Here is a 22,500-nt window from a genome sequence, read left to right on the forward strand (position 1 = left end):
AAAAGATGAAAAAAAGGAAAACGAAAGAAAAGAAAAGAGATAAAGAAAACAAAAAATGTATGAGTAAAAAGGAATTACATTAGACTGTAAGGTAGGCATAAATAGGATGAATAAACTAAATAAAATCAAGTATATTATTTTATTTATATATTTACATGACGTAGATGTGGTTCTCAGCTATTAATGATAACCTGCAAAGAAAATCGAATTTGACTTCAGTTCAAGTTATATACAAGTTTATTTTAAGCAAAATTTTAGTATGTAATATTCTTCATTTGATATTAATATATATTTTTTACGATTTCTTACCGTGACCTCCGTGTCCGTAGCCTCCGTGACCACCATGCCCATAACCTCCGCCGTGACCTTTGCCATACCCTCCGTGCCCGTAGCCTCCGCCATGTCCTTTGCCGTATCCACCATGACCATGGCCCTTACCGTATCCTCCGTGGCCGTGGCCCTTGCCGTACCCTCCATGTCCATGGCCTTTACCGTATCCACCATGGCCATGGCCCTTGCCGTACCCTCCATGGCCATGGCCCTTGCCGTACCCTCCGTGTCCATGTCCGCCATGCCCTTTCCCATACCCGGGGTCGGGGTCTGCCATTGCCATGGCGACCATCACCAGCACAAGTACTGCTACGAGGGCTACGCGCTGTTGGGAATAGAGATTATTTACATTTTCCATATCAACGGTTGGCAATGGAGAGTTGAGATTCACTCTTGGATATTTGGATTGGATGAATATTTGGAGAAAATAGTCATCTAATGTGTTTGAACTGAATCATTAACGCACCATCTTGGTAGGGAAGCTGTTCGTGTCGGAACCAGACAGTGACTGGATGATGTAGTCGGCGGTGGACCAGTTCTTATAGTAGACGGGACTGCCATGAAGCAACACCATGAAAATGGCCTGGAAGCTGATCATGGTTCGCTTCATCGGTAACAAAGACTGTAGAAAGGAACGGTTAAATTTAATTTGTTGTAACTTTTTTCGGCTACTGTTGTGGAGGAGGGGACATATCACTAAATAACAGTATTAATGAAAGATAAAGTCAGTGACTGAATTAGTGATTTATTAAATATGAAGTAAAGAGTAGATTGTGGTTGTAGAAGTTATAGTGGATAACATTTATACGTATTCCTATACTTTATTTTATTTTTTTTCCCTTGTCGACCACTGCTGTAGAGGAAGGATAAAGGCGGTGGGCCGTTTCACTGAAATGTTTATTTATAATGTTAAATAAAGCCAGTGCTGTATGGCTGAATCCGTACATGCCAGACTTTGAAGTGAAAGTTTGCAGTTCTTGTGAGTAACATATACTGTAAAACACCAGTATGCACAATTGTGACTTCTTATTAAATGAAGAATGAATTAAAGTATACAACATGTTTTTTTTTAAATGAAAACAAGCTTGTGTAACACTTAAACGGAATCCCATTAATCTTTCTTTAGAGGTTATCATTAACACCAGGAAAATACCTCAGTCATATAAGTATATAAATAAAACACGTAATTGTATCAAATGTAACTTACGAAAAAAATATATACTTTATATTATTTGTGCCTTCTGTATAATAAAAAAAATACTTCCATTTGTTCACACACAAGAGAGAGACTATACAGTTGCATGTATATTATTATCTGAATTTCAAAAGCAAGATAGGATCTCTCCTCACTCACTCTCTTTTATGTATATAAAAACTTGTCATTTACACACACACACACACACACACACACACACAAAATATAACGGTATCTTGGAATTTCCTCTTTTAATTCCCTCAGTTATATATACATTGTCAAGTGCCTATGGTTTATAAGTGAATTAACCTGAAGACTGGAAACCGTTGTAAATTTAAATGGTATATATGATGCCTCCAGACAAGAGTGCATATTTCGCTTGACTGTTTGTGTAAAGCATCGGGACTGTAAAATTTAGGTTGTTTGATTTTTTTTTTTTTTATAACTGATGTCTTCGTTACTCAGATTTTTTTTTCTTCATTATTTCCAACAGAAGGCTATCACAGTGAACGAATGGTGTGCATTTCCTTTGCTTTTCTAATACTGGGTAAAATTTGCCCATCTTTAGCATAAGTGATACTTTCTGTTTCACAATGCGTTTCCATTTTTCCGAAAGCCCGAGTAAAATTATACGAATAATACTGAATAAAAATTGACGGTCTTAGTTTACGATGACCAATGCATAATCACGTCATGCTTCTTCGAGTTATTGATAGGAAGCACCGACTGACAAAATGTATTTATTAAATGCAACATGGAAGTGAATTTAGATTGGTTTACATTACGATGATGTGCATTGGTGGGTCAACATTGAAAGGATGTTTTGTACCCATATAATTATATAATATATGTGTGTATGTATATATAATGCAAACTCACACACATATACTCATATGTATGTACGCAAACACAAGCACACACATATATTTTTATTTCTATCTATGTATATATATCATATATTGTTATATATACACACAGATGATGTATATATACGTATATACATATATATACATATATATGTCTGACTATACATATTGCTTATACTAAAGCGAAGAAAGATTTGATCTTCTCTAAATTCGCTGTTAAGTATTATCAACAACATCCTTTCTGTTTTCCTTCTCGATTGCTACTGACACCCACTACGAAACGGAATGAGTCATTACATTTGGCGATTGACTGTTTATATAGATAGCAAGCTGAACGTTGCGGCTATTTTTTTATTTTTATTTTTTTTTTGGCGATTTCAGCAACACGAAGCAAGAAACGCGCCTTTATGTTCCACTAAGTCAAAACAAAACAGAATTATTTTAAGTAAAAAAAAAAAAAAAAATGTTACATCGTCAATGTACAGATATCGAATGTGCAGTGTTGGCGAAAATCACAACACAATCTACTTTTAACTTCTTAAGCAAAGATTCACCAACTCAGTTATATAACAATGGCTTTGTCTTTTATTGTTACTATTATGCATTGAAGTGAAAAGTCTTCACAACAGAAATGTTACAAACACTAAAGCCAGAGAACTTAGCGTGGAGGAAATCTTTCCTCGCCTTGGTTTATTTACTTACGGAAGGAAAGAAAAAAAAAAAAAAAAAGAGAGAACAAAGAAAAGAAAAGAAAGAAAGAAAAAAAAACGAATGAAAAACGAATGAAAAAAGAAAAGGAAAATAAAAGAAAAGAAAAGAAAATGTAAGACTGTAATGTAGGCATAACAAGGATGAGGTATACGTCTCTTTTCGGATAAAGTAAACTGAATAAAATCAAGTGTATTATTTTATTTATTTATTTATATAACGTAGTTGTTCTCTGCTATTAATGGTAACCTGCAAAGAAAATCGAATTGGACTTCAGTTCAAGTTATATGCAAGTTTATTTCAATCAAAATTTTAGTATGTGCTATATTCTTCATTTGATAAGGTCATATTTTTTTACGATTACTTACCGTGACCTCCGTGTCCGTAGCCTCCGTGACCACCATGCCCATAACCTCCGCCGTGACCTTTGCCATACCCTCCGTGCCCGTAGCCTCCGCCATGTCCTTTGCCGTATCCACCATGACCATGGCCCTTATCGTATCCTCCGTGGCCGTGGCCCTTGCCGTACCCTCCATGTCCATGGCCTTTACCGTATCCACCATGGCCATGGCCCTTGCCATACCCTCCATGGCCGTGGCCCTTGCCAACATCATCATCGTTATTATCATTATATTTATTTAGTGACGTTAAGATTATGATTATCAATTTGATAATCATTACATTCATTGTTATTATTATTACTATTACTATTCTTGTTATTATTATCATCATCATCATTATTATTATTATCGTCATCATTATCATTACTATCATTATAGTTATCATTATTACTATTATTATTGATATGATCATCATTATTACTACTACTATTATTATCGTTATCATTATCATCATTATTATCATCATCATTAAATTTAAGGAATGAAATTTTCATAGTCCTGAAACAAAAGAAAAACTACAGTTAGCTTAGAAACTTGAAGCATTATTGAAAATTGCATGCAAGAAAAATAACCACAAGCTATTCAGGCGCAAAGGGTAGGAAAAAAATTAAATTCAAATATTATCGTACTCCTAGCACCAAAACGGTGCAATAAATAGAAAAAATGAATAAAGGAGATTTTATAGGAAATTTTATGAAGATTATTTTTTGTATCAGTAAACTTTCAGCTAAATTCAGTCCTAAGCGAGATATTTGCAAAAAACTGTTTTTCGCCGCCATTTTTCCAAGATGGCGGCCAAATCCGTGGCGGTAGAGGGGTGCAAAATTAATATGTTATTAAGTACCCTATTACAAAGATAATGAAGCTTGTTCCAGCTTTCCAATAATTTTTTCCTTATTCGGCCTTTTTTCCTCCCCTATTGACTGGCCTAATGTACAGATATCGAATATGCAGTCTTGGCGAAAATCACAACACAATTTACTTTTTACTTCTTAAGCAAACATTCACTAGCTCAGTTATATAACAATGGTTTTGTTTATTATTGTTACCATTATTATGCATTGAAGTGAAAAGTCTCCACCAAAACAGAAAGGATGTTGTTGCTAGAGAATTTAGCGAGGAGGAAATCTTTCCTCGCCTTGGTTTATTTACGGAAAAATGGAAAGAAACGAAAGAAAGAAAAATAATATAAAAAGGAAAAAGAAAAAAAAAAAAAGGAAAGAAAAAAACTGTAATGTAGGCATTAAAAGGATGAAGTATACGTCTCTTTTCCGATAAAGTAAACTGAATAAAATCAAGTATATTATTTTATATTTTTATTTATATAGCGTAGTTGTCCTTAGTTATTAATGGTAACCTGCAAAGAAAATCGAATTAGACTTCAGTGCAAGTTATATGCAAGTTTATTTTAAGGAAAATATCAGTATGAAATATATTCTTCATTTGATAAGAAGTTGTTTACGATTTCTTACCGTGACCCCCATGTCCGTGGCCTCCGTGACCACCATGTCCATAACCTCCGCCGTGACCTTTGCCGTATCCACCATGACCATGGCCCTTACCGTATCCTCCGTGGCCGTGGCCCTTGCCGTACCCTCCGTGGCCATACCCTCCATGTCCATGGCCTTTACCGTATCCACCATGGCCATGGCCCTTGCCGTACCCTCCGTGGCTGTGGCCCTTGCCGTACCCTCCATGTCCGCCATGCCCTTTCCCATACCCAGGGTCAGGGTCTGCCATTGCCATGGCGACCATCACCAGCACAAGTACTGCTACGAGGGCTACGCGCTGTTGGGAATAAAGATTATTTACATTTTCCATATCAAAGGTTGGTAATAGAGAGTTGAGATTTACTTTTTTCTAATATTTGGAGAAAATAGTCATCCAATGTGTTTGAACTGAATCTCTAACGCACCATCTTGGTAGGGAAGCTGTTCGTGTCGGAACCAGACAGTGACTGGATGATGTAGTCGGCGGTGGACCAGTTCTTATAGTAGACGGGACTGCCATGAAGCAACACCATGAAAATGGCCTGGAAGCTGATCATGGTTCGCTTCATCGGTAACAAAGACTGTAGAAAGGAACGGTTAAATTTAATTTGTTGTAACTTTTTTCGGCTACTGTTGTGGAGGAGGGGACATATCACTAAATAACAGTATTAATGAAAGATAAAGTCAGTGACTGAATTAGTGATTGATTAAATATGAAGTAAAGAGTAGATTGTGGTTGTAGAAGTTATAGTGGATAACATTTATACGTATTCCTATACTTTATTATGTTTTTTTTCCCTTGTCGACCACTGCTGTAGAGGAAGGATAAAGGCGGTGGGCCGTTTCACTGAAATGTTTATTTATAATGTTAAATAAAGCCAGTGCTGTATGGCTGAATCCGTACATGCCAGACTTTGAAGTAAAAGTTTGCAGTTCTTGTGAGTAACATATACTGTAAAACACCAGTATGCACAATTGTGACTTCTTATTAAATGAAGAATGAATTAAAGTATACAACATGTTTTTTTAAAATGAAAACAAGCTTTTGTAACACTTAAACGGAATCCCATTAATCTTTCTTTAGAGGTTATCATTAACACCAGAAAAATACCTCAGTCATATAAGTATATAAATAAAACACGTAATTGTATCAAATGTAACTTACGAAAAAATATATACTTTATATTATTTGTGCCTTCTGTATAATAAAAAAAATACTTCCATTTGTTCACACACAAGAGAGAGACTATACATTTGCATGTATATTATTATCTGAATTTCAAAAGCAAGATAGGATCTCTCCTCACTCACTCTCTTTTATGTATATAAAAACTTGTCATTTACACACACACACACACACACACAAAATATAACGGTATCTTGGAATTTCCTCTTTTAATTCCCTCAGTTATATATACATTGTCAAGTGCCTATGGTTTATTAGTGAATTAACCTGAAGACTGGAAACCGCTGTACATTTAAATGGTATATATGATGCCTCCAGACAAGAGTGCATATTTCGCTTGACTGTTTGTGTAAAGCATCGGGACTGTAAAATTAAGGTTGTTTGAATTTTTTTTATAACTGATGTCTTCGTTACTCAGATTTTTTTTCTTCATTATTTCCAACAGACGGATATGACAGTGAATGAATGGTGTGCATATCCTTTGCTTTTCTAATACTGGGTAAAATTTGCCCATCTTTAGCATAAGTGATACTTTCTGTTTCTCAATGCGTTTCCATTTTTCCGAAAGCCCGAGTAAAATTATACGAATAATACTGAATAAAAATTGACGGTCTTAGTTTACGATGACCAATGCATAATCACGTCATGCTTCTTCGAGTTATTGATAAGAAGCACCGACTGACAAAATGTATTTATTAAATGCAACATGGGAGTGAATTCAGATTGGTTTACATTACGATGATGTGCATTGGTGGGTCAGCATTGAAAGGATGTTTTGTACCCATATAATTATATAATATATGTGTGTATGTATATATAATGTAAACTCACACACATATACTCATATGTATGTACGCAAACACAAGCACACACATATATTTTTATTTCTATCTGTGTATATATATCATATATTGTTATATATACACACAGATGATGTATATATACGTATATACATATATATACATATATATGTCTGACTATACATATTGCTTATACTAAAGCGAAGAAAGATTTGATCTTCTCTAAATTCGCTGTTAAGTATTATCAACAACATCCTTTCTGTTTTCCTTCGCGATTGCTACTGACACCCACTACGAAAGGGAATGAGTCATTACATATGGCGATTGACTGCTTATATTGATAGCAAGCTGAGCGTTGCGGCTATTTTTTTGTTTTGGCGATTTCAGCAACACGAAGCAAGAAACGCGCCTTTATGTTCCACTAAGTCAAAACAAAACAGAATTATTTTAAGTAAAAAAAAAAAAAAAAAAAAAATTTACATCGTCAATGTACAGATATCGAATGTGCAGTGTTGGCGAAAATCACAACACAATCTACTTTTTACTTCTTAAACAAAGATTCACCAACTCAGTTATATAACAATGGCTTTGTCTTTTATTGTTACTATTATGCATTGAAGTGAAAAGTCTTCACAACAGAAATGATGTTACTAACACTAAAGCCAGAGAACTTAGCGTGGAGGAAATCTTTCCTCGCCTTGGTTTATTTACTTACGGAAGGAAAGAAAAAAAAAAAAAGAACAAAGAAAAGAAAAGAAAGAAAGAAAAAAACGAATGAAAAAAGAAAAAGAAAAGAAAAGAAAAGAAAATGTAATGCTGTAATGTAGGCATAAAAAGGATGAGGTATACGTCTCTTTTCGGATAAAGTAAACTGAATAAAATCAAGTGTATTATTTTATTTATTTATTTATTTACATAACGTAGTTGTTCTCTGCTATTAATGGTAACCTGCAAAGAAAATCGAATTGGACTTCAGTTCAAGTTATATGCAAGTTTATTTCAATAAAAATTTTAGTATGTGCTATATTCTTCATTTGATAAGGTCATATTTTTTTACGATTACTTACCGTGACCTCCGTGTCCGTAGCCTCCGTGACCACCATGCCCATAACCTCCGCCGTGACCTTTGCCATACCCTCCGTGCCCGTAGCCTCCGCCATGTCCTTTGCCGTATCCACCATGACCATGGCCCTTACCGTATCCTCCGTGGCCGTGGCCCTTGCCGTACCCGCCATGTCCATGGCCTTTACCGTATCCACCATGGCCATGGCCCTTGCCATACCCTCCATGGCCGTGGCCCTTGCCGTACCCTCCATGTCCGCCATGCCCTTTCCCGTACCCGGGGTCGGGGTCTGCCATTGCCATGGCGACCATCACCAGCACAAGTACTGCTACGAGGGCTACGCGCTGTTGGGAATAAATATTATTTACATTTTCCATATCAAAGGTTGGTAATAGAGAGTTGAGATTTACCTTTTTCTAATATTTGGAGAAAATAGTTATCCAATGTGTTTGAACTTAATCTCTAACGCACCATCTTGGAAGGAAAGCTGTTCGTGTCGGAACCAGACTGTCACTGGATGCCGTGGTCGGCGGTGGACCAGTTCTTATAGTAGACGGGACTGCCATGAAGCAACGCCATGAAAATTGCCTGGAAGTTGAACATGGTTCGCTTCATCGGTAACAAAGACTAGAAGGGAACGGTTAAAATTATTTTTTTGTAACTTGTTTTCGGCTACTGTTGTGGAGGAGTGGACATTTCACTAAGCAGTATTAATGAAAGATAAAGTCAATGACTGAATTAGTGATTGATGATATATGAAGTACAGAGTAGATTGTGATTGCAGGAGTTATGATGAATAACAGTTACACGTATTCCTGTTAATATGATTATCGCTAACACCTCACATTCAGTTTATGTTGATTCACGAAGTAACATATATATTAGAAGGGAACAGTTAAGATTACTTTATTTTCATTTTTTCCTTGTCGACCACTGCTGTAGAGGGAGGAGAAAGGTGGTGGGCCGTTTCACTGAAATGTTTATTAATATTATTAAATAAAACCAGTGCTATATTGCTGAATTCATACATATTAGTCTATCAAGTGAAAGTTTGGAGCTCTGTGAGTAATATATACTGTAAAATACCATTATGCACAATTGTGACTTCTTATGAAATTAAGAATGAATTAAAGTATACAGCAATTTTTATGAAAAGCTTGTGTAACACTTAAACGGAATCCCATTAATCTTTCTTAAGAGGGTATCATTAACACCAGAGAAATACCTCAGTCATGTAAATATATAAATAAAACACGTGATTGTATCAAGTGTAACTTATACGGGAGGGTATATACTTTACACTATTTGTGCCTTCTGCATACTAAAAATTACTTCCATTTTTCCACACACGAGAGAGACTGTACATTTGCATGTATATTATTTTCTGAATTACAAAAGCAAGATAGGATCTCTCCTCACTCACTCTCTTTTGTGTATACAAAAACTTGTCATTAATACACACACACACACACACACACACAAAAAAAAAATATATATATGGGTATGTAAATCTTGAAACATATAACTGGCATATCTGACAAAATATAACGGAATCTTGGAATTTCCTCTTTGAATTCCCCCCGTTATATATAAACATTGTCAAGTGCCTATGGTTTATTAGTGAATTTACCTGAAGACTGGAAGCCGCTGTACATGTAAATGGTATGTATGATGCCTCCAGACAAGAGTGCATAATTTTCTTTACTGTTTGTGTAAAGTATCGGGACTGTAAAATTAAGATTGTTTGAAAATTGTTAATAACTGATGTCTTCGTTACTCAGATTTTTTTTTTTTATTATTTCCAACAGACGGATATGACAGTGAACGAATGGTGTGCATGTCCTTTGCTTTTCTAATACTGGGTAAAATTTGCCTACCTTTAGCATAAGTGATACTTTCTGTTTCTCAATGCGTTTCCATTTTTCGAAAGCCTGAGTAAAATTATACGAGAAATACTGAATAAAAATTGACGGTCTTAGTTTACGATGACCAATGCATAATCACGCCATGCTTCTTCGAGTTATTGATAGGAAGCACCGACTGACAAAATGTATTTATTAAATGCAACATGGAAGTGAATTCAGATTGGTTTACATTACGATGATGTGCATTGGTGGGTCAGCATCGAAAGGATGTTTTGCACCCATATAATTATATAATATATGTGTGAATGTATATATAATGTAAACTCACACACATAAACTCATATGCATATACGCAAACACACGCACACACATATACACATATATTTTTATTTCTATCTATGTATATATATCATATATTGTTATATATAAATACATGCTATATATATATATATATATATATATATATATATACATATTTACATATATACATATTTATACATATATGTGTGACTATACATATTGCTTATATCAAAGCGAAGAAAGATTTGATCTTCGCTAAATTCGCTGTTAAGTATTATCAACAACATCCTCTCTGTTTCCCTTCGCGATTGCTACTGACACCCACTACGAAAAGGAATGAGTCATTACATATGGCGATTGACTGCTTATATTGATAGCAAGCTGAGCGTTGCGGCTATTTTTTTTTTTTTTTTTTTTTTTTTGGAAATTTCAGGGACACGAAGCAAGACGAAAGACGTATTTATGCTCCGCTAAGAAAGATGGAATAATGCAATACCGCATTGATATAGGTGTATAACAATCCTCCCTGACCTGGCCTCGAACCTAGGTCACTCCGGCTATGAGACCGGAGGATTGTTATACACCTATATCAATGCGGTATTGCATTATTCCATCTTTCATATATATACACCTCAGTATCTGACTTCGGTTTCGAATTTCTAAATCAATTCCCACCGAGTGCCCACGGGGAGTGTGTGTAAAACCTCGCTATCATTACTCATGTATGAGTAGATAGGTAATGTCTATGGAAGCTAGTTAGATCCTAGTTGCACACTCCTTTTGTGGGTCGTGTGGCATGGTTGGTTTAGTACATGCTCCGCTAAGTAAAAATAAAACAGAATTATTTTAAGTAAAAAAGAAAAAAAAATGTTACATCGTCAATGTGCAATGTTGGTGAAAATCCCAACACAATCTACTTTTTACTTCTTAAGCAAACATTCACTAACTCAGTTATATAAAAATAGCTTTGTCTTTTATTGTTACTATTATGCATTGAATTGAAAAGTCTTCACAACAGAGAGGATGTTACTAACACTAAAGCCAGAGAACTTAGCGTGGAGGAAATCTTTCCTCGTCTTAGTTTATTTACTTACGGAAGGAAAGAAAAAAAAAAGAACAAAGAAAAGAAAGAAAGAGAAAAAAACGAATGAAAAAAGAATGAAAAAAGAAAAAGAAAAGAAAATGTAATGCTGTAATGTAGGCATAAAAAGGATGAGGTATACGTCTCTTTTCGGATAAAGTAAACTGAATAAAATCAAGTGTATTATTTTATTTATTTATTTATATAACGTAGTTGTTCTCTGCTATTAATGGTAACCTGCAAAGAAAATCGAATTGGACTTCAGTTCAAGTTATATGCAAGTTTATTCCAATCAAAATGTTAGTATGTGCTATATTCTTCATTTGATAAGGTCATATTTTTTTACGATTACTTACCGTGACCTCCGTGTCCGTAGCCTCCGTGACCACCATGCCCATAACCTCCGCCGTGACCTTTGCCATACCCTCCGTGCCCGTAGCCTCCGCCATGTCCTTTGCCGTATCCACCATGACCATGGCCCTTACCGTATCCTCCGTGGCCGTGGCCCTTGCCGTACCCTCCATGTCCATGGCCTTTACCGTATCCACCATGGCCATGGCCCTTGCCATACCCTCCATGGCCGTGGCCCTTGCCGTACCCTCCATGTCCGCCATGCCCTTTCCCATACCCGGGGTCGGGGTCTGCCATTGCCATGGCGACCATCACCAGCACAAGTACTGCTACGAGGGCTACGCGCTGTTGGGAATAAAGATTATTTACATTTTCCATATCAAAGGTTGGTAATAGAGAGTTGAGATTTACTTTTTTCTAATATTTGGAGAAAATAGTTATCCAATGTGTTTGAACTTAATCTCTAACGCACCATCTTGGAAGGAAAGCTGTTCGTGTCGGAACCAGACTGTCACTGGATGCCGTGGTCGGCGGTGGACCAGTTCTTATAGTAGACGGGACTGTCATGAAGCAACGCCATGAAAATTGCCTGGAAGTTGAACATGGTTCGCTTCATCGGTAACAAAGACTAGAAGGGAACGGTTAAAATTATTTTTTTGTAACTTGTTTTCGGCTACTGTTGTGGAGGAGTGGACATTTCACTAAGCAGTATTAATGAAAGATAAAGTCAATGACTGAATTAGTGATTGATGATATATGAAGTACAGAGTAGATTGTGATTGCAGGAGTTATGATGAATAACAGTTACACGTATTCCTGTTAATATGATTATCGCTAACACCTCACATTCAGTTTATGTTGATTCACGAAGTAACATATATATTAGAAGGGAACAGTTAAGATTACTTTATTTTCATTTTTTCCTTGTCGACCACTGCTGTAGAGGGAGGAGAAAGGTGGTGAAATGTTTATTAATATTATTAAATAAAGCCAGTGCTATATTGCTGAATTCATACATGCTAGTCTATCAAGTGAAAGTTTGGAGCTCTTGTGAGTAATATATACTGTAAAATACCATTATGCACAATTGTGACTTCTTATGAAATTAAGAATGAATTAAAGTATACAGCAATTTTTATGAAAAGCTTGTGTAACACTTAAACGGAATCCCATTAATCTTTCTTAAGAGGGTATCATTAACACCAGAGAAACACCTCAGTCATGTAAATATATAAATAAAACACTTGATTGTATCAAGTGTAACTTATACGGGAAGGTATATACTTTACACTATTTGTGCCTTCTGCATACTAAAAATTACTTCCATTTTTCCACACACGAGATAGACTGTACATTTGCATGTATATTATTTTCTGAATTACAAAAGCAAGATAGGATCTCACCTCACTCACTCTCTTTTGTGTATACAAAAACTTGTCATTTTCACACACATACACAAATATATATATATACATATATATATATATGGGGATGTAAATCTTGAAAAATATAACTGGCATATTTGACAAAATATAACGGAATCGTGGAATTTCCACTTTGAATGCCCTTAGTTATAAATACATTGTCAAGTACCTATGGTTTATTAGTGAATTAACCTGAAGACTGGAAGCCGCTGTACATGTAAATGGTATGTATGATGCCTCCAGACAAGAGTGCATAATTTTCTTTACTGTTTGTGTAAAGTATCGGGACTGTAAAAATAAGGTTGTTTGAAAATTGTTAATAACTAATGTCTTCGTTACTCAAAAAAAAAAAAAAAAAAAAAAACTTCATTATTTCCAACAGAAGGCTATGACAGTGAACGAATGGTGTGCATGTCCTTTGCTTTTCTAATACTGGGTAAAATTTGCCTATCTTTAGCATAAGTGATACTTTCTGTTTCTCAATGCGTTTCCCTTTTTCCGAAAGCCTGAGTAAAATTATACGAGAAATACTGAATAAAAATGGACGGTCTTAGTTTACGATGACCAATGCATAATCACGCCATGCTTCTTCGAGTTATTGATAGGAAGCACCGACTGACAAAATGTATTTATTAAATGCAACATGGAAGTGAATTCAGATTGGTTTACATTACGATGATGTGCATTGGTGGGTCAGCATCGAAAGGATGTTTTGCACCCATATAATTATATAATATATGTGTGAATGTATATATAATGTAAACTCACACACATAAACTCATATGCATATACGCAAACACACGCACACACATATACACATATATTTTTATTTCTATCTATGTATATATATCATATATTGTTATATATAAATACATGCTATATATATATATATATATACATATTTACATATATACATATATATATACATATATGTGTGACTATACATATTGCTTATATCAAAGCGAAGAAAGATTTGATCTTCGCTAAATTCGCTGTTAAGTATTATCAACAACATCCTCTCTGTTTCCCTTCGCGATTGCTACTGACACCCACTACGAAAGGGAATGAGTCATTACATATGGCGATTGACTGCTTATATTGATAGCAAGCTGAGCGTTGCGGCTATTTTTTTTTTTTTTTTTTTTTTTTGGAAATTTCAGGGACACGAAGCAAGACGAAAGACGTATTTATGCTCCGCTAAGAAAGATGGAATAATGCAATACCGCATTGATATAGGTGTATAACAATCCTCCCTGACCTGGCCTCGAACCTAGGTCACTCCGGCTATGAGACCGGAGGATTGTTATACACCTATATCAATGCGGTATTGCATTATTCCATCTTTCATATATATACCTCAGTATCTGACTTCGGTTTCGAATTTCTAAATCAATTCCCACCGAGTGCCCACGGGGAGTGTGTGTAAAACCTCGCTATCATTACTCATGTATGAGTAGATAGGTAATGTCTATGGAAGCTAGTTAGATCCTAGTTGCACACTCCTTTTGTGGGTCGTGTGGCATGGTTGGTTTAGTAATGGCCCTCCGGTCTCATAGCCGGAGTGACCTAGGTTCGAGGCCAGGTCAGGGAGGATTGTTATACACCTATATCAATGCGGTATTGCATTATTCCATCTTTCATATATATACACCTCAGCATCTGACTTCGGTTTCGAATTTCTAAATCAATTCCCACCGAGTGCCCACGGGGAGTGTGTGTAAAACCTCGCTATCATTACTCATGTATGAGTAGATAGGTAATGTCTATCGAAGCTAGTTAGATCCTAGTTGCACACTCCTTTTGTAGGTCGTGTGGCATGGTTGGTTCAGTACTGGCCCTCCGGTTTCATAGCCGGAGTGACCTAGGTTCGAGGCCAGGTCAGGGAGGATTGTTATACACCTATATCAATGCGGTATTGCATTATTCCATCTTTCATATATATACACCTCAGTATCTGACTTCGGTTTCGAATTTCTAAATCAATTCCTACCGAGTGCCCACGGGGAGTGTGTGTAAAACCTCGCTATCATTACTCATGTATGAGTAGATAGGTAATGTCTATGGAAGCTAGTTAGATCCTAGTTGCACACTCCTTTTGTGGGTCGTGTGGCATGGTTGGTTTAGTACATGCTCCGCTAAGTAAAAACAAAACAGAATTATTTTAAGTAAAAAAGAAAAAAAAAATGTTACATCGTCAATGTGCAGATATCGAATGTGCAATGTTGGTGAAAATCCCAACACAATCTACTTTTTACTTCTTAAGCAAACATTCACTAACTCAGTTATATAAAAATAGCTTTGTCTTTTATTGTTACTATTATGCATTGAATTGAAAAGTCTTCACAACAGAGAGGATGTTACTAACACTAAAGCCAGAGAACTTAGCGTGGAGGAAATCTTTCCTCGTCTTAGTTTATTTACTTACGGAAGGAAAAAAAAAAAAAAAGAACAAAATAAGAAAAGAAAGAAAGAGAAAAAACGAATGAAAAAAGAATGAAAAAAGAAAAGAAAATGTAAGACTGTAATGTAGGCATAAAAAGGATGAGGTATACGTCTCTTTTCGGATAAAGTAAACTGAATAAAATCAAGTGTATTATTTTATTTATTTATTTATATAACGTAGTTGTTCTCTGCTATTAATGGTAACCTGCAAAGAAAATCGAATTGGACTTCAGTTCAAGTTATATGCAAGTTTATTTCAATCAAAATTTTAGTATGTGCTATATTCTTCATTTGATAAGGTCATATTTTTTTACGATTACTTACCGTGACCTCCGTGTCCGTAGCCTCCGTGACCACCATGCCCATAACCTCCGCCGTGACCTTTGCCATACCCTCCGTGCCCGTAGCCTCCGCCATGTCCTTTGCCGTATCCACCATGACCATGGCCCTTACCGTATCCTCCGTGGCCGTGGCCCTTGCCGTACCCTCCATGTCCATGGCCTTTACCATATCCACCATGGCCATGGCCCTTGCCATACCCTCCGTGGCCGTGGCCCTTGCCGTACCCTCCGTGTCCATGGCCGCCATGCCCTTTCCCATACCCGGGGTCGGGGTCTGCCATTGCCATGGCGACCATCACCAGCACAAGTACTGCTACGAGGGCTACGCGCTGTTGGGAATAAATATTATTTACATTTTCCATATCAAAGGTTGGCAATAGAGAGTTGAGATTTACTTTTTTTTCATATATTTGGAGAAAATAGTCATCCAATGTGTTTGAACTGAATCTCTAACGCACCATCTTGGGAGGAAAGCTGTTCGTGTCGGAACCAGACAGTGACTGGATGACGTGGTCGGCGGTAGACCAGTTCTTATAGTAAGCGGGACTGCCATGAAGCAACACCATGAAAATGGCCTGGAATCTGAACATGGTTCGCTTCATCGGTAACAGGTGAAGAAAGGGACGGTTACATTTTTTTTTTTTTTTTTTTGTAACTTGTTTTCGGCTACTGTTGTGGAGGAGTGGACATTTCACTAAGCAGTATTAATGAAAGATAAAGTCAGTGATTGAATTAGTGATTGATTATATATGAAGTACAGAGTAGATTGTGATTGTCGAAGTTATGATGAATAACATTTACACGTATTCCTGTCAATATGATTATCGCTAACAGGGGAGGGGACATTTTACTAAGCAGTATTAATGAAAGTTAAAGGCAATGACTGAATACGTGATTGATTATATATGAAGTACAGAGTAGATTGTGATCGTAGAAGTTATGGTGAATAAGAGTTACACGTATTCCTTTTAATATGATTATCGCCAACACCTTACATTCAGTTTATGTTGATTCACGAAGTAACAAAGACATTAGAAGGGAACAGTTAAGATTACTTTATTTTCTTTCTTTTTTTCCCCTTGTTGACCACTGCTGTAGAGGAAGGAGAAAGGGGGTGCGCCGTTTCATTAAAGTGTTTATAAATAATATCAAATAAAGCCAGTGATATATGGCTGAATCCGTACATGCTAGTCTTTGAAGTGAATAAGTTTGCAGCTCTTGTGAGTAACATATACTGTAAAACACCAGTATGCACAATTGTTACTTCTTATTGAATGAAGAATGAGTTAAAGTATATAACAATTTTAGTGAAAACAAGCTTGTTTAACACTTAAACGGAATCACATTAACCTTCCTTTAGAGGTTATCATAAACACCAGAGAAATATATAATTAAAACACGTGATTATATCAAGTGTAACTTATACGACAATAGATATATACTTTATACTATTTGTGCCTTCTGTATGATAAAGATTACTTCCATTTTTCACACACAAGAGACTAGAACCATACATATGCATGTATATTATTTTCTGAATTTCAAAAGCAAGATAGGGTATCTCCTCACTCACTCTCTTTTGTGTATAAAAAACTTGTAATTTACAAAAAAGAAAAGAAAAAAATATATATATATATTCACACATATATATATGGGAGTGTAAATATTGAAAAATAGAATTGGCATATTTGACAAAATATAACGGAATCTTGAAATTTCCTCTTTGAATCCCCTCAGTTATAGACATTTACACTGTTAAGTGCCTATGGCTCATTAGTGAATTAACCTAAAGACTGGAAACCGTAAATGGTATCTATCATGTCTCCAGACAAGAGTGTATAATTTGCTTTACTGTTTGTGTAAAGTATCGGGCTGTAAAATAAAGGTTGTTTGAAAATTGTTAATAACTGATGTCTTCGTTACTCAGATTATTTTATTTCATTATTTTCAACAAAACTATATGACAGTGAACGAATGGTATGCATGTGCTTTGCTTTTTCTAATACTGGGTAATATTGGCTCATCTTTAGTATTATTGATACTTTCTGTTTCTTAATGCGTTTCCATTTTTCTGAAAGCCTGAGTAAGATTATGCAAGTAATACTGAATAAAGATGGACGGTCTTAGTTTACGATGACCCTTGCATACAACATGTATTTATCAAATGTAACATGGAAGTGAATTCAGATTGGTTTATACATGTTTTTGTACCCAAATAATTATATTATATTATATGTATATGTATATATATAATGTAAACTCACACATATACACATATGTATGTACGTACGCAAATACACACACACACATAGATACGGATATATGTATATTCCTATGTATATATTATTATATACATACATGATATATATTCATACATATACACATATATATCTCTGACTACATATTGCTTATATCAAAGCCAAGAAAAATTTCCTCCTCGCTAAATTCGCTGTCAAGTATTATCAACAACATCCTTTCTGTTTTCTTTCGCAATTGCAACTGTCACCGCGAAGGGAAATGAGTCATTACATATGGCGGTTATATTGATAGCAAGCTGAGCGTTGGGACTTTTTTTTTGGGCGATTTCAGCAACACGAAGCAAGCCAAACTAAACTATAGCTTGCTTGTGTTTCTCGTCAAAAGACCCATTTGTATTCCACTGAGTAAAAGCAAAACATAATTATTTTAAATCTACTTTTTACTTCTTAAGCAAACATTCACTAGCTCAGTTTTATAACAATGGCTATGGTTATTATTACTATGCATTTAAGTGAAAAGTCTCCTCCGCAACAGTGACCGACCGTCCCCTCCCCCCCCCCCCCCCCCAAAAAAAAAAAATCGAAGTAGTCTTAAAAGTTCCCTTCTAATGTCTTTGTAACCGATGTAGGGAGCCATGGTCATTACCCCGGTCATTTTCATGGTGTTGCTTCATGGCAGTGTCGTCTACTATAAGAAAGGAACGAACGGCGACCAAGTCATCCAGTGACTATCTGGTTCCAACACGAACAGCTTCCCTCCCAAGATGGTGCGTCTGAACTTAATAGATAATTACTTTCTCCAAATATTTTGAACTTTAAACTCGCTTCTTATCATTATCAACCGTTGGTTTGTAAAAATATGAATTACCTTTATTCCCAACAGCGCGTAGCCCTCGTAGCAGTACTTGTGCTGGTGATGGTCGCCATGGCAATGGCAGACCCCGACCCCGGATATGGGAAAGGGCATGGCGGCTATGGACACGGAGGGTACGGCAAGGGCCACGGCCATGGAGGATACGGTAAAGGCCATGGACATGGAGGGTATGGTAAGGGCCATGGCCATGGTGGATACGGCAAAGGACATGGCCATGGCGGATACGGCAAAGGACATGGCGGAGGTTACGGGCACGGAGGATATGGCAAAGGTCACGGCGGAGGTTATGGACATGGAGGGCATGGCGGTCACGGAGGATATGGACACGGTCATGGTAAGAAATCACTTCTTGTTAAATAAATAATGAATTTATTACATACACCAGTTTAGCATAAAACTGGCTTGCGTAGAACTCGAACTGAAGCCCATTCAATTTTCTTTGCAGGTTATCATTAGCAGCAGAGAACTACACCTCCGTGATGTAAATATATAAATAAAATTATATACTTTACTATATTCAGTTTACTTTGTCCGAAAATAGATGTATACTTCATACTATTTATGCCTACTTTACAGTATAAAGCAATTCCTGTTTGCACATATACATACAAGAAAGAGAGAACAAAATGTACATAAGCATACGCAAAACATTATCCTCGGAATTCGATAACGGGATGGGACCACTCTATCTCTGTCTCTCCCCCGTGCCCTTATAAAACAAGAAAATAATAATGCAAAAATTCCGAACTGGTGTGTTTGGCAAAACGAATATACAGATTTCAAATTTTGAATTCTGTTATAAATGATCAAGTCTAAAGTGTATGTAGCCGAAGTGAAATATCCGGAAGTCTGGAAACCGCTGTACTAGTCATAAAGCACTGTACTTGTAAATTATATTTACATTTTCATGACACCTCTAGACAAAAGTGCATATTTTCCTATACATTTTTTATAAACTGTCGAGACTAACTGTAAGATTAAGGTTGTCGGAAAAATTTTAATAACTTGAGTCTTCGTTACTCAGAAATGTAGTTTTTTTTTTCATTTTAACAAAAATATAACAATGAATAACTGTTGTATGATTCTTTGCTTTCCTAACATTGGGTAAAATTTGCCCAGCATTATCCATTACGATATTGTTTCTGGCGTTTCCATTTTGCCGAAAGTCCGAAATTTTAAGCAAGATAAAACAGTTGATTAAGATTGGAAGGTTTTCATTTAAGATGGCCATTGCGAAAATTACTGTAATCATCATACTTCTTTGAATTATTGATAATTAGCATCAACTTATTTTTATATGTTGTATACAAGTAAATTCAGATAGATATACATACAACGCCCGAAATATTGGCATCATATCAAAGAAATGGCAAACTGTTTTGTTTATATATTTTTTTTTTAGTTATATGACAAGAGAAAAAAGGTAATCCGTACACCTATATTGACCGAGCGCAAAATAGTGCTTTGTGAGTCAACTCTGAAAGGATGAATAAGTTTTCCATGCAAGACTGAGGATTTTCCGATGGTCCTATTCAGTGTAAATCATGAAAACTTTTCCTTTCTTCCTGGAAATCGTGTAATGTTGACGTTGACTGACGAAATGGTAAAGGCATTACCTGGTTATTGACACGGTGGGTATGGAGGTTTGCGGTCATGACAAAGGTCAAAGTGGAAGATATGGACATGGGAGATATGGCAATGGCCATATTAGAAGTTATGGAAAAGGGGTATATGGCAAAGGTCACGGAGGCTACGGTCAGAGGTCATGAGTTATTTTATGAATGGTTTGTACCATATAAACTAGTTTTATTGAAAGTGAGACAACAGTTTCGGAATCCAACTGGATTCCATCCTCAGGTCTGAAGAGGAAAGGGAGAGGAGGGGGTGTAAAACAGAGAGAGGAAAGGCAACCCGGTAACACGGGGCAGGTGAGGACAGACGGACGGAAACGAAGGGAGGTCAGATCAGGTCAGAGGGTCGGGCGGACTGTGTGCAGGATGGCCGGCCTACGGCAGCAGCTTTATTAGGGAGGATTCCACCGGTCTGCGGGCGTGGACATCACCGGAAGGAAAGACAATTCGCGCTGCTGACCAGTCCATCTGATGACCTGTATCCCACTGATGGCAAAAGAGAGCGTTGTTGTTGTTTCCCCTGGATACAGCGCACTTCTGTTGAGACAGGCGCTTAGATGGACTGGTCAGCGGCGCGAATTGTCTTTCCTTCCCCCTCCTCTCCCTTTCCTCTTCAGACCTGAGGATGCATTCCAGGTGGATTCCGAAACTGTTGTCTCACTTTCATTAAATCTAGTTTTACATTGTGGGTTTTATTACCATAGTATCAACACGGTAGAGTGTTTTCACCATTCATGAACTAGTTGCATTATGTTTGGAAAGGTTTAGCTATACAGTGAATTAAATGTTACCATTATTTGAAGAGATTTAAGCCTTTGATGAACTGTATAAGTATATACGTATGCACACACACATATAATGCTCATTGTAATAATTAAAAATGATCAATTGAATTCGTCCATCACATACAAACATAATATCTGTGTGAACTTTTGGACACATTATGTAAACACACACACGTGTATATATATATATATATATATATATATATATGTATATATACACACACACACATATATATGTATATATGTATATGTATGTTTATATGTGTATGTATAGATATAAACATATATGTATATTTATGTATTTTTATAGGTATACACAATTATCTTATATTGTTATATACATATATTAATATCAATATCAACATGTATATATATACTGTATAGATAGGTAGATAGATAGATATACATACATACATACATATATATATGTATATATGTATAAAATTAAAAACTAAAAAAATATATACAGAAATTGAATATGCGGTGGATGCTAAAATTATATTAATAAATATACGCTCAACTCCCTATACGTTCTTCGTACAAAGCCAACGTTTTACTTCATAAACAAACAAACAGTAATGCATATAACGTCGGCTTTATCTATTATCATTATTATTATACACTAAAGTCCCCTCCTCCACGAGTGGCCGACCCCCCACCCCGCAAAAAAAAAAAAAAAAAAAAAATCTTAACTGTTACCTTCTACAGTCTTTGTTACCGATGTAGCGATCCATGATCATTTCTCCGGCCATTTTCATGGTGTTGCTTCATGGCAGTCCCGTCTACTATAAGAACTGGTCCACCACCGACCACGTCATCCAGTGACTGTCTGGTTCCGACACGAACAGCTTCCCTCCCAAGATGGTGCGTTAGAGATTCAGTTCAAACACATTGAATGACTTTTTTCTATATAAAAAAAAGTAAATTTCAACTCTCTATTGCCAACCTTTGATATGGAAAATGTAAATAATCTTTATTCTTAACAGCGCGTTGCCCTCGTAGCAGTACTTGTGCTGGTGGTGGTCGCCATGGCAATGGCAGACCCCGACCCCGGGTATGGGAAAGGGCATGGCGGCCATGGACACGGAGGGTACGGCAAGGGCCACGGC

General features: G+C 36.3%; 6 protein-coding genes across 6 annotated transcripts in view; 2 read left to right on the forward strand and 4 right to left on the reverse strand.

Moving 5' to 3' along the window:
• LOC125046507 (PE-PGRS family protein PE_PGRS30-like) overlaps nucleotides 1-3,713 on the reverse strand; it is a 4,781-nt gene extending 1,068 nt beyond the window's left edge. Inside the window, exons 1-4 of the mRNA XM_047644287.1 lie at nucleotides 3,468-3,713; nucleotides 797-952; nucleotides 300-655; nucleotides 156-191 (exon numbers count right to left, since the gene is read on the reverse strand). Of these exons, the coding sequence (XP_047500243.1) occupies nucleotides 156-191; nucleotides 300-655; nucleotides 797-952; nucleotides 3,468-3,713 (794 nt within the window). The remainder of the gene's footprint in view (nucleotides 1-155; nucleotides 192-299; nucleotides 656-796; nucleotides 953-3,467) is intronic.
• A 4,144-nt stretch (nucleotides 3,714-7,857) lies between these two features.
• LOC125046390 lies at nucleotides 7,858-8,335 on the reverse strand. Its single transcript, XM_047644134.1, has 2 exons — nucleotides 8,044-8,335; nucleotides 7,858-7,924 (listed from the first exon to the last, which is right to left on the reverse strand). Exons 1-2 carry the CDS (start codon nucleotides 8,299-8,301, stop codon nucleotides 7,880-7,882), a joined length of 303 nt encoding a protein of 100 aa, XP_047500090.1. The 5' UTR covers nucleotides 8,302-8,335; the 3' UTR covers nucleotides 7,858-7,879.
• Nucleotides 8,336-11,472: 3,137 nt separating this feature from the next.
• LOC125046508 (cold and drought-regulated protein CORA-like) lies at nucleotides 11,473-12,240 on the reverse strand. The gene is made up of 2 exons (XM_047644288.1): nucleotides 12,226-12,240; nucleotides 11,473-11,981 (listed from the first exon to the last, which is right to left on the reverse strand). Exons 1-2 carry the CDS (start codon nucleotides 12,238-12,240, stop codon nucleotides 11,634-11,636), a joined length of 363 nt encoding a protein of 120 aa, XP_047500244.1. The 3' UTR covers nucleotides 11,473-11,633.
• Nucleotides 12,241-15,657: 3,417 nt separating this feature from the next.
• On the reverse strand, nucleotides 15,658-16,445 carry LOC125046509 (keratin-associated protein 19-2-like). Its single transcript, XM_047644289.1, has 3 exons — nucleotides 16,302-16,445; nucleotides 15,827-16,172; nucleotides 15,658-15,707 (listed from the first exon to the last, which is right to left on the reverse strand). The coding sequence occupies exons 1-3, from the start codon at nucleotides 16,443-16,445 to the stop codon at nucleotides 15,697-15,699; spliced, it is 501 nt and encodes a 166-aa protein (XP_047500245.1). The 3' UTR covers nucleotides 15,658-15,696.
• A 582-nt stretch (nucleotides 16,446-17,027) lies between these two features.
• Nucleotides 17,028-19,460, forward strand: LOC125046510 (glycine-rich cell wall structural protein 2-like). Its single transcript, XM_047644290.1, has 4 exons — nucleotides 17,028-17,063; nucleotides 18,731-18,817; nucleotides 18,985-19,274; nucleotides 19,421-19,460. The coding sequence occupies exons 1-4, from the start codon at nucleotides 17,028-17,030 to the stop codon at nucleotides 19,458-19,460; spliced, it is 453 nt and encodes a 150-aa protein (XP_047500246.1).
• LOC125046377 overlaps nucleotides 18,788-22,500 on the forward strand; it is a 4,132-nt gene continuing 419 nt past the window's right edge. The window contains exons 1-2 of the mRNA XM_047644106.1: nucleotides 18,788-18,868; nucleotides 22,378-22,500. The exon at nucleotides 22,378-22,500 is cut by the window's right edge and continues 232 nt beyond it. Of these exons, the coding sequence (XP_047500062.1) occupies nucleotides 22,448-22,500 (53 nt within the window). The 5' untranslated portion in view covers nucleotides 18,788-18,868; nucleotides 22,378-22,447. The remainder of the gene's footprint in view (nucleotides 18,869-22,377) is intronic.

This window comes from Penaeus chinensis, chromosome 39 (genome assembly GCF_019202785.1).
Source record: "Penaeus chinensis breed Huanghai No. 1 chromosome 39, ASM1920278v2, whole genome shotgun sequence".
NCBI lineage: Eukaryota > Metazoa > Arthropoda > Malacostraca > Decapoda > Penaeidae > Penaeus > Penaeus chinensis.